At 42.2% G+C, this 14,682-nt stretch overlaps 1 protein-coding gene across 1 annotated transcript in view; it reads right to left on the reverse strand.

Moving 5' to 3' along the window:
* slc17a7a (solute carrier family 17 member 7a) overlaps positions 1-14,682 on the reverse strand; it is a 61,568-nt gene that overhangs the window by 22,264 nt on the left and 24,622 nt on the right. The window contains exons 2-6 of the mRNA XM_036941900.2: positions 10,130-10,382; positions 8,069-8,187; positions 6,522-6,636; positions 6,254-6,341; positions 267-353 (exon numbers count right to left, since the gene is read on the reverse strand). Of these exons, the coding sequence (XP_036797795.1) occupies positions 267-353; positions 6,254-6,341; positions 6,522-6,636; positions 8,069-8,187; positions 10,130-10,382 (662 nt within the window). The remainder of the gene's footprint in view (positions 1-266; positions 354-6,253; positions 6,342-6,521; positions 6,637-8,068; positions 8,188-10,129; positions 10,383-14,682) is intronic.

Genomic DNA, 14,682 nt, shown 5'->3' on the forward strand with positions numbered 1-14,682 from the left:
GCTGAGCAGGGGCCACCCACTAATTTTTTTTTGTATTTTACCTTTATTTAACTAGTTAAGAACGGCCTAGGAACAGAGAGTTAACTGCCTGTTCAGGGGCAGAACGACAGATTTGTACCTTGTCAGCTCTGGGATTTGAACTTGCAACCTTCCGGTTACTAGTCCAACGCTCTAACCACTAGGCTAAGCTTGCAGGGGTTTATCTTAGGGGACCTGTATGGTGATGAGACAGTTAAACTCGGTACTGCCCGGTTGGTTTTACTCACCATAGACGTAGAAGACTGAAGGCCACCCTACATACTGAACCAACACCCCAGCAAGAGGCATGGCCACCACAGCTCCCGCATAGGAACCTGTGACACAAAGAAAGAGCAAGACACAGAAATATGAAACATTGATGTTTCTATTGTTGTTGTGTAATGCCTCAGTCAGGCCAGATCTGAACACCTCAGCACCCACAATCAAAGTCAGTAGCAATAGCGAACTAGCTCACACAATATTTGTTTCTGGGTTTTGAGATTAGCTAGCAAGCTAATGAACTAACCTAGCCAACTAACGAACTAACGAACTAACGAACTAACTAACTAGCTAACCTAGCCAACTAACTGTGGAGAGAAACAATTAACTTACAGTAAGAACAGTTAATTAGCTCTTTGCTAGAAAATATTATGCTGCCTCCTAAACTGATAAGGTGGCTTCACTAATGTTTACACATTGACAAGTCCTGTTCATTGTCAATGTCTATGAAAAGTAACAGCACAGGAGGTTGGTGGCACCTTAATTGGGGAGGATGGGCTCGTGGTAATGGCTGGAGCGGAATAGGTGGAATGGTATGAGATACATCAAACATATGGTTTCCATGGTTTCCATGTGTTTGATGCCATTCCATTCGCTCCGTTCCAGACATTTTTATGAGCCGTCCTCCCCTCAACAGCCTCCACTGATTCACAGCATTACAGTTATAACCTGTTACATACTGTATGTGGACAGGGACAAACAGAAATGGGCCTCCACTGATTCACAGCATTACAGTTATAACCCATTACATACTGTATGTGGACAGGGACAAACAGAAATGTTTCTAACAGAAAACATTTAAAAAGCATAACCATGGTAGCAGTTGAAAGAGAAGACATTTAAAAAGCATAACCATGGTAGCAGTGGAAAGAGAAGACATTTAAAAAGCATAACCATGGTAGCAGTTGAAAGAGAAGACATTTAAAAAGCATAACCATGGTAGCAGTTGAAAGAGAAGACATTTAAAAAGCATAACCATGGTAGCAGTTGAAAGGGAAGACATTTAAAAAGCATAACCATGGTAGCAGTTGAAAGAGAAGACATTTAAAAAGCATAACCATGGTAGCAGTTGAAAGAGAAGACATTTAAAAAGCATAACCATGGTAGCAGTTGAAAGAGAAGACATTTAAAAAGCATAACCATGGTAGCAGTTGAAAGAGAAGACATTTAAAAAGCATAACCATGGTAGCAGTTGAAAGAGAAGACATTTAAAAAGCATAACCATGGTAGCAGTTGAAAGAGAAGACATTTAAAAAGCATAACCATGGTAGCAGTTGAAAGAGAAGACATTTAAAAAGCATAACCATGGTAGCAGTGGAAAGGGAAGACATTTAAAAAGCATAACCATGGTAGCAGTTGAAAGAGAAGACATTTAAAAAGCATAACCATGGTAGCAGTTGAAAGAGAAGACATTTAAAAATCATAATCATGGTAGCAGTTGAAAGAGAAGACATTTAAAAAGCATAACCATGGTAGCAGTTGAAAGAGAAGACATTTAAAAAGCATAACCATGGTAGCAGTGGAAAGAGAAGACATTTAAAAATCATAACCATGGTAGCAGTTGAAAGAGAAGACATTTAAAAAGCATAACCATGGTAGCAGTTGAAAGAGAAGACATTTAAAAAGCATAACCATGGTAGCAGTTGAAAGGGAAAACAGAACAAAGGTGAGGATACAATCCAAGCAATTACATTACTGTTGATATTTACATTTACTGGACTTTTCACAGCATTTGTCAATAATATAATCTGGAAATATGCTGGATACATTCAGTGACATAATAAGAATATTCATGCAACATTTGGGCTAGGTGAAACATTTTATTTGGAACAAAGCCCTGCATTTGCATATGTGAACTGATTGCCCCGCATCTATCTTCAGAGCTCGTGCTGCTAGGTGACCTAAACTGGGACATGCTTAACACCCCAGCCCTCCCACAATCTAAGCTTGATGCCCTCAGTCTCACACAAAATATCAATGAACCTACCAGGTACCACCCCAAAGCCATAAACACGGGCACCCTCATAGATATTATCCTAACCAACTTGCCCTCTAAATACACCTCTGCTGTTTTCAACCAAGATCTCAGTGATCACTGCCTCATTGCCTGCATCCGTAATGGGTCAGTGGTCAAACGACCTCCACTCATCACTGTCAAACGCTCCCTGAAACACTTCAGCGAGCAGGCCTTTCTAATCGACCTGGCCTGGGTATCCTGGGGGGGATATTGACCTCATCCCGTCAGTAGAGGATACCTGGTTATTTTTTTAAATGCCTTCCTCACCATCTTAAATAAGCATGCCCCATTCAAGAAATTTAGAACCAGGAACAGATATAGCCCTTGGTTCTCTCCAGACCTGACTGCCCTTAACCAACACAATAACACTCTGTGGCGTTCTGCATTAGCATCAAACAGCCCCCGTGATATGCAACTTTTCAGTGAAGTTAGAAACCAATATACACAGGCAGTTAGAAAAGCCAAGGCTAGCTTTTTCAAGCAGAAATTTGCTTTCTGCAACACAAACTCAAAAAAGTTCTGGGACACTGTAAAGTCCATGGAGAATAAGAACACCTCCTCCCAGCTGCCCACTGCACTGAGGATAGGAAACTGTCACCACCGATAAATCCACTATAATTGAGAATTTCAATAAGCATTTTTCTACGGCTAGCCATGCTTTCCACCTGGCTACCCCTACCCCGGTCAACAGCAATGCACCCCCCACAGCAACCTGCCCAAGCCTTACCCATTTCTCCTTCTCCCAAATCCAGTCAGCTGATGTTCTGAAAGAGCTGCAAAATCTGGATCCCTACAAATCAGCCGGGCTAGACAATCTGGACCCTTTCTTTCTAAAAATGATCTGCCGAAATTGTTGCAACCCCTATTACTAGCCTGTTCAATCTCTCTTTCGTGTCGTCTGAGATTCCCAAAGATTGGAAAGCAGCTGCGGTCATCCCCCTCTTCAAAGGGGACACACACTCTTGACCCAAACTGCTACAGACCTATCTATCCTACCCTGCCTTTCTAAGGTCTTCGAAAGCCAAGTCAACAAACAGATCACCGACCATTTCGAATCCTACCGTACCTTCTCCGCTATGTAATCTGGTTTCCGAGCTGGTCATGGGTGCACCTCAGCCACGCTCAATATCCTAAACGATATCTTAACCGCCATCGATAAGAAACAATACTGTGCGGCCGTATTCATTGACATGGCCAAGGCTTTCGACTCTGTCAATCACCACATCCTCATCGGCAGACTCGATAGCCTTGGTCTCTCAAATGATTGCCTCGGCTGTTTCACCAACTACTTCTCTGATAGAGTTCAGTGTGTCAAATCGGAGGGCCTGTTGTCTGGGCCTCTGCCAGTCTCTATGGGGGTGCAACAGGGTTCAATTCTCGGGCCAACTCTCATCTCTGTATACATCAATGATGTCACTCTTGCTGCTGGTGATTCTCTGATTCACCTCTACGCAGATGACACTGTTCTGTATACTTCTGGCCCTTCGTTGGACACTGTGTTAACAACCCTCCAGACGAGCTTCAATGCCATTCAGCTCTCCTTCACTGGCCTCCAACTGCTCTTAAATACAAGTAAAACTAAATGCATGCTCTTCAACCGATCGCTGCCTGCACCTGCCCGCCCGTCCAGCATCACTACTCTGGACGGTTCTGCCTTAGAATATGTGGACAACTACAAATACCTAGGTGTCTGGTTAGACTGTAAACTCTCCTTCCAGACTCACATCAAACATCTCCAATCCAAAGTTAAATCTAGAATTGGCTTCCTATTTTGCAACAAAGCATCCTTCACTCATGCTGCCAAACATACCCTCGTAAAACTGACCATCCTACCGATCCTCGACTTCGGCGATGTAATTTACAATATAGCCTCCAATACCCTACTTAATAAATTGGATGCAGTCTATCACAGCCATCCATTGTCACCAAAGCCCCATATACTACCCACCACTGCAACCTGTACGCTCTCGTTGGCTGGCCTTCGCTTCATACTCGTCGCCAAACCCACTGGCTCCAGGTCATCTACAAGACCCTGCTAGGTAAAGTCCCCCCTTATCTCAGCGCACTGGTCACCTTAGCAGAACCCACCTGTAGCACACGCTCCAGCAGGTATATCTCTCTGGTCCCCCCAAAAACAATTCATCCTTTGGCCACCTCTCCTTCCAGTTCTCTGCTGCCAATGACTGGAACGAACTACAAAAATCTCTGAAACTGGAAACACTTATCTCCCTCACTAGCTTTAAGCACCAACTGTCAGAGCAGCTCACAGATTACTGCACCTGTACATAGCCCATCTATAATTTAGCCCAAACAACTACCTCTTTCCCTACTGTATTTATTTATTTATTTTGCTCCCACCCCATTATTTCTATTTCTACTTTGCACATTCTTTCACTGCAAATCTACCATTCCAGTGTTTTACTTGATATATTGTATTTACTTCGCCACCATGGCCTTTTTTGCCTTTACCTCCCTCATCTCACCTCATTTGCTCACATTGTATATAGACTTATTTTTCTACTGTATTATTGACTGTATGTTTGTTTTACTCCATGTGTAACTCTGTGTTGTTGTATGTGTCAAACTGCTTTGCTTTATCTTGGCCAGGTCGCAATTGTAAATGAGAACTTGTTCTCAATTTGCCTATCTGGTTAAATAAAGGTGAAATAAATAAATAAAAATCCCCACCATCACACAATTAATCCCCACCATCACACAATGTTATGCAATCCAACAACAGTCCACTACAATCCAACAACAGTCCACTACAATCCAACAACGATCCATTACAATCCAACAACGGTCCACTACAATCCAACAACGATCCATTACAATCCAACAACGATCCATTACAATCCAACAACGATCCATTACAATCCAACAACGATCCATTACAATCCAACAACGATCCACTACAATCCAACAACGATCCATTACAATCCAACAACGGTCCACTACAATCCAACAACGATCCACTACAATCCAACAACGATCCACTACAATCCAACAACGATCCATTACAATCCAACAACGATCCATTACAATCCAACAACGATCCATTACAATCCAACAACGGTCCACTACAATCCAACAACGATCCACTACAATCCAACAACGATCCATTACAATCCAACAACGATCCATTACAATCCAACAACGGTCCACTACAATCCAACAACGATCCATTACAATCCAACAACGATCCATTACAATCCAACAACGATCCATTACAATCCAACAACGGTCCACTACAATCCAACAACGATCCATTACAATCCAACAACGATCCATTACAATCCAACAACGATCCACTACAATCCAACAACGGTCCACTACAATCCAACAACAGTCCATTACAAATCTCCATCTGGTTTAGGTAAAATCATCAATTGAAAGTGCCTCAAATTTAAGCTCTTATCAGTGACCAAATCTGCCATTTTGATCTCATACCTGGACCCTGGAGTGTAAAGGGCTACATACACTTCCTGCAGCAGAGAATGCATCAATGGAGGCTGTTGAGGGGAGGACGGCTCATAATAATGGCTGGAATGGAGCGAATGGAATGGCATGTATTTGATACCATTCCATCCATTCCACTCCAGCCATTACCACGAACCCATCCTCCCCAATTAAGGTGCCACCAACCTCCTGTGGAATGCATGCATACAGTATGTAGGAAGACAATGTGCTGCACTAGATTTATTTGGGATGTTACCAATAGGAACTTTACTATAATGTTGAGGTTGTTTATAAGCACATCTTAGCTACCCTCTTGACAAGAACATCAAGTAACATCACAAATGGTTGGATCCAGTAATGTGTAGAGTAGTCCTTATTATCCCCGGGGGAAATTCATTAATTCATTGTGTGGTTTAAGAGAGAGAAAAGGGGAGGGAGAGCGTGAGAGGATGTTTAAATCCATTTATTTTAGTATCTTACCACAGAATGCTGTTGTGGCCAGTCGACTTCTCTCTAGAGGCGGGGCCCATTTGGCCCAGATCCCATGGCATGCTGGGTAAGATACGCCCTATAGGGAGGTAATGAAGTGATGCACACAGTAAATATCCGCACACAGTAAATATCCAAACATAATATTCAACGCACGCACGCACGCACGCGCGCGCACGCACACACACACACACACACACACACACACACACACACACACACACACACACACAGAGAGAGACAGATGCACTCTAAGTACCTCGACGAGGCCTTGGCATATCCTGACTAGTATGACACAGCTGTAGTGTGTACGAGCAGCAGATGGAATCAGCATGTTGAGAGTGGATGTGGCCACTATGGCGAAGCCAAACACGCTGAAACACACCAAGACAGAAACAGTCAGAGACAAACACAACCAGCCTTCATTTCAACCACTGAGAGCTATAGAGACCAGCCTTCATTTCAACCACTGAGAGCTATAGAGACCAGCCTTCATTTCAACCACTGAGAGCTATAGAGACCAGCCTTCATTTCAACCACTGAGAGCGATAGAGACCATGGTTCATTAGGGGTCAGTTTAATTTTCAATTTAGTTTAATTCAGGAAGTAATTATTGGCAAATATTTTCTATGAAGATAAAATATTTAAATTCTATAAAGATTTAAATTCATGAGCTGGTTTTCATTTCATTTGACTGATATCAACATGTAATTAACCCCAATCCTGAGAGAAATGTCTTTGGTGTTATTCATGAGACTGTCCCAACCTTTGTAGCAGTTCAAAATGTCTGATGGAAACCCTTGACTATAAGGGCTCCGTCTATACATTAGTAAAAATGAATACATCACTTTTTGATTGAGGCAACATCCGAAGCCATAGTTTAGTAGCCAATGTATACTGTTCTCTTAGTTTTTGTACCGCTTATAAATGTGTTAGTTAAGCCAACTGAGTGGCCTTGTGGTAGGACTGTCCACCCTGAGATTGGAAGGTAGGGGGTTCAATCCCCGGCCAAGTCATACCAAAGGCTGTATGAATGGGACCCATTCATGGGACCCATTGGCTCTCTGCATTAAGGAGATAGATGGAGAATAATGTCCTGTCCAGGGGATGTACTTGTTCATCAAGCTGCTACAGAAACAGGAGATAACAGACTCCTGTTATGATGAGGCTACTACTTATGGATAAGTCATATTGGACCCCTTCATGTTATCATAACAGTACTGTTATTAGATGTTGTTTGGGGACAAAGGAGAAAGTGGGAAATATAATGTATACTTTAGTCAAATATAATGTATACTTTTGTCAAAATAATGTATATTTTAGTCAAATATAATGTAAACTTTAGTCAAATATAATGTATACTCTAGTAAAATATAATGTATACTTTAGTCAAATATAACGTATACCTTAGTCAAAATAGTGTATACTTTAGTCAAATATAATGTATACTCTAGTAAAATTGAATGTATATTTTAGTAAATATAATGTATACTTCAGTAAAATATAATGTATACTCTAGTAAAATAGAATGTATACTTTAGTCAAATATAATGTTTACTCTAGTAAAATATAATGTATATTTTTGTAAATATAATGTATACTTTAGTCAAATGAATCCTAGTAGTAAAAAAGTTGACCTCCGACACGTTTGAGGAAAGGTATTGACATACAATAAGGAAATCAGTCAATCAATAGAGGAATAATAAACCCAAAGCATGCTAAAACGTACATACTTGTTAGCTTAGTATTTTTGACATATGAGACCTCCAGGAATCTGTGTGACGATGTATCCTAAAATGCACTTACTTGTTAGCTTTATATTTTTGACATATAAAACCTCCGGGAATCTGTGTGACGATGTATCCCCAGAAGAAGGACCCGTGGATCATCCCCACGGTCTCTGGATCCCAGCTGAACTGTGCTGCCTGGGGGGAGAGAAAGAGGAGGAGTGACCATGGTTGTGCTCATAAGACACCAAACGGAAGAAAACCATCTGGGAGCAAGGGACTACCTGGATTTGTACAATAAGAAACGCTCATTTAGATTTTCAGTTGCAGAACATTTTTGAAGCATTTTTTCGTTGCGTGTCCTAATGAACACAACCCATGACTACGGATGTGTAGCGGAGTGGGTTCGTTAAATAATGCTTGAGTGATGAGAAACCTTGCCTGAGACCTGAAGACTTGTGTTAGCTTCCCAAGCACCTTGATAAAGGCTACACTTCAAAAGGTGCTGATTGTGATTATAAATAAGTATTTTCAAGTCAAAGTACATTGTCCATTGACGGTATTCTTCTTCCTCTGCACAAAAATAAAGCTTGGACACACTCCAACCTCAGCGAGGTCGGAAACAACCGGAAGTATGCGGTTTTCATTGATACAGTATCTTCAACCTAGCTTGCTTTTCCCCTGAAACATGGATGTGTGGACCCCGCTCAGGTATTTATTTTACACCTGCTACGTTAGGTTACACACACTATGAGTCTCCAAGCCCAAAGTTACAACCTTTGTTGTGGCCTGTAGCCAGTCCTCCCCATGACCTGACCCCCTGACCTGACCCCAACCCTCCTCTTCCCACAACACTAGCTAGCAAGGTTATTTGCTACCATTCAGACAGTGAAGAAAGAAGGGAAAAGCCCTCTTCAAGAAAATGGTTCTTTGAGAAGAAAGAGTGCCACATAGAACCACCGGTCACTTCAAAGAGCCCCCCCCCTTTTCAGACATTTACATTGGGTTGTTAGCGCAGACAGTCATAGTAAATGTTTTCCTCATTAAAGTAGACAGTCATAGTAAATGTTTTCCTCATTAAACAGACAGTCATAGTAAATGTTTTCCTCGTTAAACAGACAGTCATAGTAAATGTTTTCCTCATTAAGCAGACAGTCATAGTAAATGTTTTCCTCATTAAACAGACAGTCATAGTAAATGTTTTCCTCGTTAAACAGACAGTCATAGTAAATGTTTTCCTCATTAAACAGACAGTCATAGTAAATGTTTTCCTCGTTAAACAGACAGTCATAGTAAATGTTTTCCTCATTAAGCAGACAGTCATAGTAAATGTTTTCCTCATTAAACAGACAGTCATAGTAAATGTTTTCCTCATTAAACAGACAGTCATAGTAAATGTTTTCCTCATTAAAGCAGACAGTCATAGTAAATGTTTTCCTCATTAAACAGACAGTCATAGTAAATGTTTTCCTCATTAAACAGACAGTCATAGTAAATGTTTTCCTCATTAAACAGACAGTCATAGTAAATGTTTTCCTCATTAAAGCAGACAGTCATAGTAAATGTTTTCCTCATTAAACAGACAGTCATAGTAAATGTTTTCCTCATTAAACAGACAGTCATAGTAAATGTTTTCCTCATTAAAGCAGACAGTCGTAGTAAATGTTTTCCTCATTAAAGCAGACAGTCATAGTAAATGTTTTCCTCATTAAACAGACAGTCATAGTAAATGTTTTCCTCATTAAACAGACAGTCATAGTAAATGTTTTCCTCATTAAACAGACAGTCATAGTAAATGTTTTCCTCAATAAAGCAGCCATCAGCAAATTCAGAACTACAGTCTTAGACAAAAAGGTTCCACAAGGGTTCTTCGGCTGTCCTATAAAGGAAAGCCCTTTTTGGTTCCATGTGAGACTGTTTCGGTTCCAGGTAGAACCTTTTTCCAAAAGAGGTCTACCTGGAACCAAAAATAATCATTTTCCAAATGGGTTTTTACTTGGAACCAAAAGTGTTCTACCTGGAACCGAAAAGGATTCTTTAAAGGGTTCTCCTATGGGGACAGCCGATTAACCTTTTTAGTTCTAGAAGTGTAGGAAGAAAATAGAAGAGTGAGTGTAAGTGCCAGAACAGTGTGCCTCACCACCAGGACCTCCTTGTTACCCTTCCAGACGGTGTGGTCGTTGACCATGCTGACGATGGCCACGCCCAGGTTGCAGCGGATGCCGAAGGAGATGCAGAAGCCCAGGCCTGAGAGGATGGCGATGATGTAACGACGGGGAAGGCCAAAGCAGGTGCAGTCCACCACGGGCATCTCCTTCTCCTCCACAAGCTCTGGGCGGCCCTCGGCCGAAAGCTCGATGGTCTCCCCATTGGGCTGACGCTTTTCTAGGATTCTGGTGAAGAGCAGAGGGAGAGAGAGGGACAAAGTTAGTAGCAATAGTAATAATTACACATGGTATGTAGCGCTCTTCAAGCACCCAAAGTGGCTTTACAATTCTATAAAAGAAATTGAAGAAAGTGAAATGTAGTGGGAATTGAACCCTGTGGTGCTCAGTTGGAAGAAGGAGCATTGTGTTAACAACGGCAAGGGTTCAATTCCCATATCATTTATTATTATTATTATTTCTTATTTAACTTTATTTAACCAGGCAAGTCAGTTAAGAACAAATTCTTATTTACAATGACGGACTAGGAACGGTGGGTTAACTGCCTGTTCAGGGGCAGAATGACAGATTTTGACCTCATCGGCTCAGGGATTCGATCTAGCAACCTTACGGTTACTGGCCCAACGCTCTAACCACTAGAGGTAAAACCACCTGCCGCCCTGAATCACATAGTATACTTCACACGTGTGTACTGTGTGTATGTACTCGCTGTGTGTACTCAGCTGTACTGTATGTCTCCTTGGGTGAAGGCGTCTGTTAGTGTCATGTAGTGTCAATAAGCAGGGAGAATGTGGACCTAACCAATGCAACAGCCAAGTCAAATTTCCATTGATGAGTCGAAAGGACACCTTTTTGTAAACCAACGTGTTTGTAATGTCGACAAGGTCAAGGTCATCTACATGTTTACCAGGGTTGGGCTCAATTCCCTTTTCAGTTCAGTCATATCATGAATTTCAGTTTGAAGCTAGAGATGACAACACAACCATTTTTTGAAGGGCCTGGGAGGTCGTAAGCCCCACCCCCCCAGCCGTGGTATAACATGAACATCACTGATACTGTGGATAGCATGACTGCCTCACAGCCAGAAGGTTGTAGGTCCGAGTCCCGGGTGGGCTACCCCCCCCAGCCGTGGTATAACATGAACATCACTGATACTGTGGATAGCATGACTGCCTCACAGCCAGAAGGTTGTAGGTCCGAGTCCCGGTTGGGCTACCCCCCCTCCCTGAATTCAGTACTGTGTATTGGCAATCCATACAGACTGCGTTAACATGACCCTAGCCATGTGTACACATGGTTAAGATATCAAGCAAACATTTCACATAGATTGTCTTTCCACAGTTTTATAGGGGTTTCATGATCAAAAAGCCTGTCTCTCCCAAGCTTACACACACACACACACACACACACACACACACACACACACACACATATGTTAAGTATGTTAAGGTCATCTCTGAATCAGCAACTCCCCCTGTGTAGGAGCATCTGTTGTTTGCCTGGTCCCTAGGTGGGTGGGTACCAGCTATGGCACATTCCCCCAGTGTTCAGTCCTTCACAGTAGCCTATACCTGCTGCTGCTCTGGCACTGACCACTCTGTCACACACACACACACACACTTTAGACACTAAAGCGCAGTTCAGTTCAGAGTCCAAAGCAGCTGAGTCGTGATAGTCCGGAGTCCCATTGTGACATCAAATCAAATCAAATCACATTTTATTTGTCACATGCGCAGTGAAATGCTTACTTAACCAACAATGCAGAATTTTGGATCTTGCTCTGCGATCACCATCTGCAGGGAACACACAGCCCGAACATGCACCTCCCACAAATTCTCAACCAAAGCATCTCCGTGTACAAAGCTCCTACACATTTCGTTGTGGTGACGGCTGCAGAAATGTCTTCAGCCACACTGAGAATTCATAAAGTATGAAAACCAACTGTCTAGTTTTCTAGAACTCTGCTGTGCGGACCATCACTGATAAGCTCTTAGCCCTTCTGACACTGTCCACTCTGTCATACACACACTGGCACCAGCACCCACCCACACAGAGCTGTGGTATCTAATCAAATGTGGAGCCGTGTGTATCCACGGTAAAGACGTAGCCATACAGAACCTTGGACCTCGATAACAAAACCACCATGATCATTATTGAACGCGCGCGCACACGCACACACACACACACACACACAGAAAGACAGAGAGAGACAGAGACATAATTAGAGAGAGAGAATGAGAGAGGGGTAGAGAGAGAGACCGAGAGGGGTAGAGAGAAAGACAGATAGGGACAGAGACATAATTAGAGAGAGAGAATGAGAGAGGGGTAGAGAGAGAGACAGAGAGGGACAGAGACATAATTAGAGAGAGCGAATGAGAGAGGGGTAGAGAGAGAGACCGAGAGGGGTAGAGAGAGAGACAGAGAGGGGCAGAGACAGAATTAGAGAGAGAGAATGAGAGAAGGGTAGAGAGAGAGACAGAGAAGGGTAGAGAGAATGACAGATAGGGACAGAGACATAATTAGAGAGAGAGAATGAGAGAGGGGTAGAGAGAAAGACAGAGAGGGGCAGAGACAGAATTAGAGAGAGAGAATGAGAGAGGGGTAGAGAGAGAGACCGAGAGGGGTAGAGCGAAAGACAGAGACAGAATTAGAGAGAGAGAATGAGAGAGGGGTAGATAGAGAGACAGAGAGGGGCAGAGACAGAATTAGAGAGAGAGAATGAGAGAGGGGTAGAGAGAGAGACCTAGAGGGGTAGAGCGAAAGACAGAGAGGGGCAGAGACAGAATTAGAGAGCGAGACAGAGAGGGACAGAAATAGAATTAGAGATACAGAATGAGAGAGGGGTAGAGAGATACAGAGTGAGAGAGGGGTAGAGAGATACAGAGTGAGAGAGGGGTAGAGAGATACAGAGTGAGAGAGGGGTAGAGAGAGACAGAGAGGGACAGAGACAGAATTAGAGATGTTTTGTGTGTGTGTATAGGTGTGTGTGTATCTAGGTGTATGTATAGGTGTGTTTGTGTGCGTGTGTGTGTGTGTATATATATAGGTGTGTGTAGGTGTGTGTGTGTATCAGTGTTTTAGTGTGTGCCTGCATGTGCATGTGTGTGTGTGTGTTTGTACAGGGTCACACAGGAGCTCACAGGTTGTCTGGTTTCCATGGAGGTTCCAGTTACTCAGTGAGGTCGACAAAAGCAGCCGGAATCAATGCTAGGAGTCATTGTGTTCCAAAGAGTTGATTCATTGTGAATCAGTCCGGACTAAATCAAATAGAATGTCTAAATAGAAAGACTCATCCTTTATTCAAATCAAGTGATTTAGAGATTCCTGGAGATGATTCTTGCCTCACTCTATTCTCCTCTTCCATTATTTTTCTCCCACAAGTATGAACACACACACACTGAACACACACTGAACACACACACAGACACACAATAAGCATTTCACTGTAAGGTAGACCTGTTGTATTCAGCGCATGTTACAAATACAATTTGATTTGAATGAACACAAATACACAATACACACAAGCAAGTCCAACTCTTAGATTGATTAAATATTAATAGATTTTGGGGGGAGATGAATTATTGAGTTATACCCCTTCTAATATTCTCTCTTTCCATCATCATTCTCTCTCTCTCTCTCTCTCTCTCTCTCTCTCTCTCTCTCTCTCTCTCTCTCTCTCTCTCTCTCTCTCTCTCTCTCTCTCTCTCTCTCTCTCTCTCTCTCTCTCTCTCTCTCTCTCTCTCTCTCTCTCTCTCTCTCTCTCTCTCTCTCTCTCTCTCTCTCTCTCTCTCTCTCTCTCTCTCTCTCTCTCTCTCTCTCTCTCTCTCTCTCTCTCTCTCTCTCTCTCTCTCTCTCTCTCTCTCTCTCTCGTTGTCAGTCAGTCAGTCAGTCTGTCTGTCTGTCTGCACTGAAGAAAAATATATAAACGCAACATGTAAAGTGTTGGTCCCCATGTTTCATGAGCTGAAATAAAAGATCCCAGAAATATTTTCCAGATGCACAAAGAGCTTATTTCTTTCAAATTTTGTGCACGAATTTGTTTAAATCCCTGTTTGTGAGCATTTCTCCCTTTGCCAAGATAATCCATCCACCTGACAGGTGTGGCATATCAAGAAGCTAATTAAACAGCATTATCATTACACAGGTGCATGCTGATTGCATGAATGTCCACCAGAGCTGTTGCCAGAGAATTTAATATTCATTCCTCCACCATAAGAAACCTCCAATGTAGTTTTAGAGAAATTGGCAGTACATGTATATGCATTTATTTCAATTGACTGATGTCCTCATATGAACTGTAACTCAATAAAATGGTTGAAATTGTTGCATGTTGCGTTTATATTTTTGTTCAGTACATCTCTCTATATGTATGTTGGTCAATGCTCTTATGTTGCAGCTTGTACCTCCCCCTTTCAACAAAGCAGATTTGTTGTAATCCCTTCAAACGCTGAAAACACGCAATCAGTAAGACGCAAACCAAGAACAGCATAGAAGATAGAGAGAAAACTTGGTTCTAGATTGAAATGTA

Source organism: Oncorhynchus mykiss, chromosome 13 (assembly GCF_057628025.1).
Source record: "Oncorhynchus mykiss isolate SJ-2025 chromosome 13, ASM5762802v1, whole genome shotgun sequence".
Classification (NCBI taxonomy): domain Eukaryota; kingdom Metazoa; phylum Chordata; class Actinopteri; order Salmoniformes; family Salmonidae; genus Oncorhynchus; species Oncorhynchus mykiss.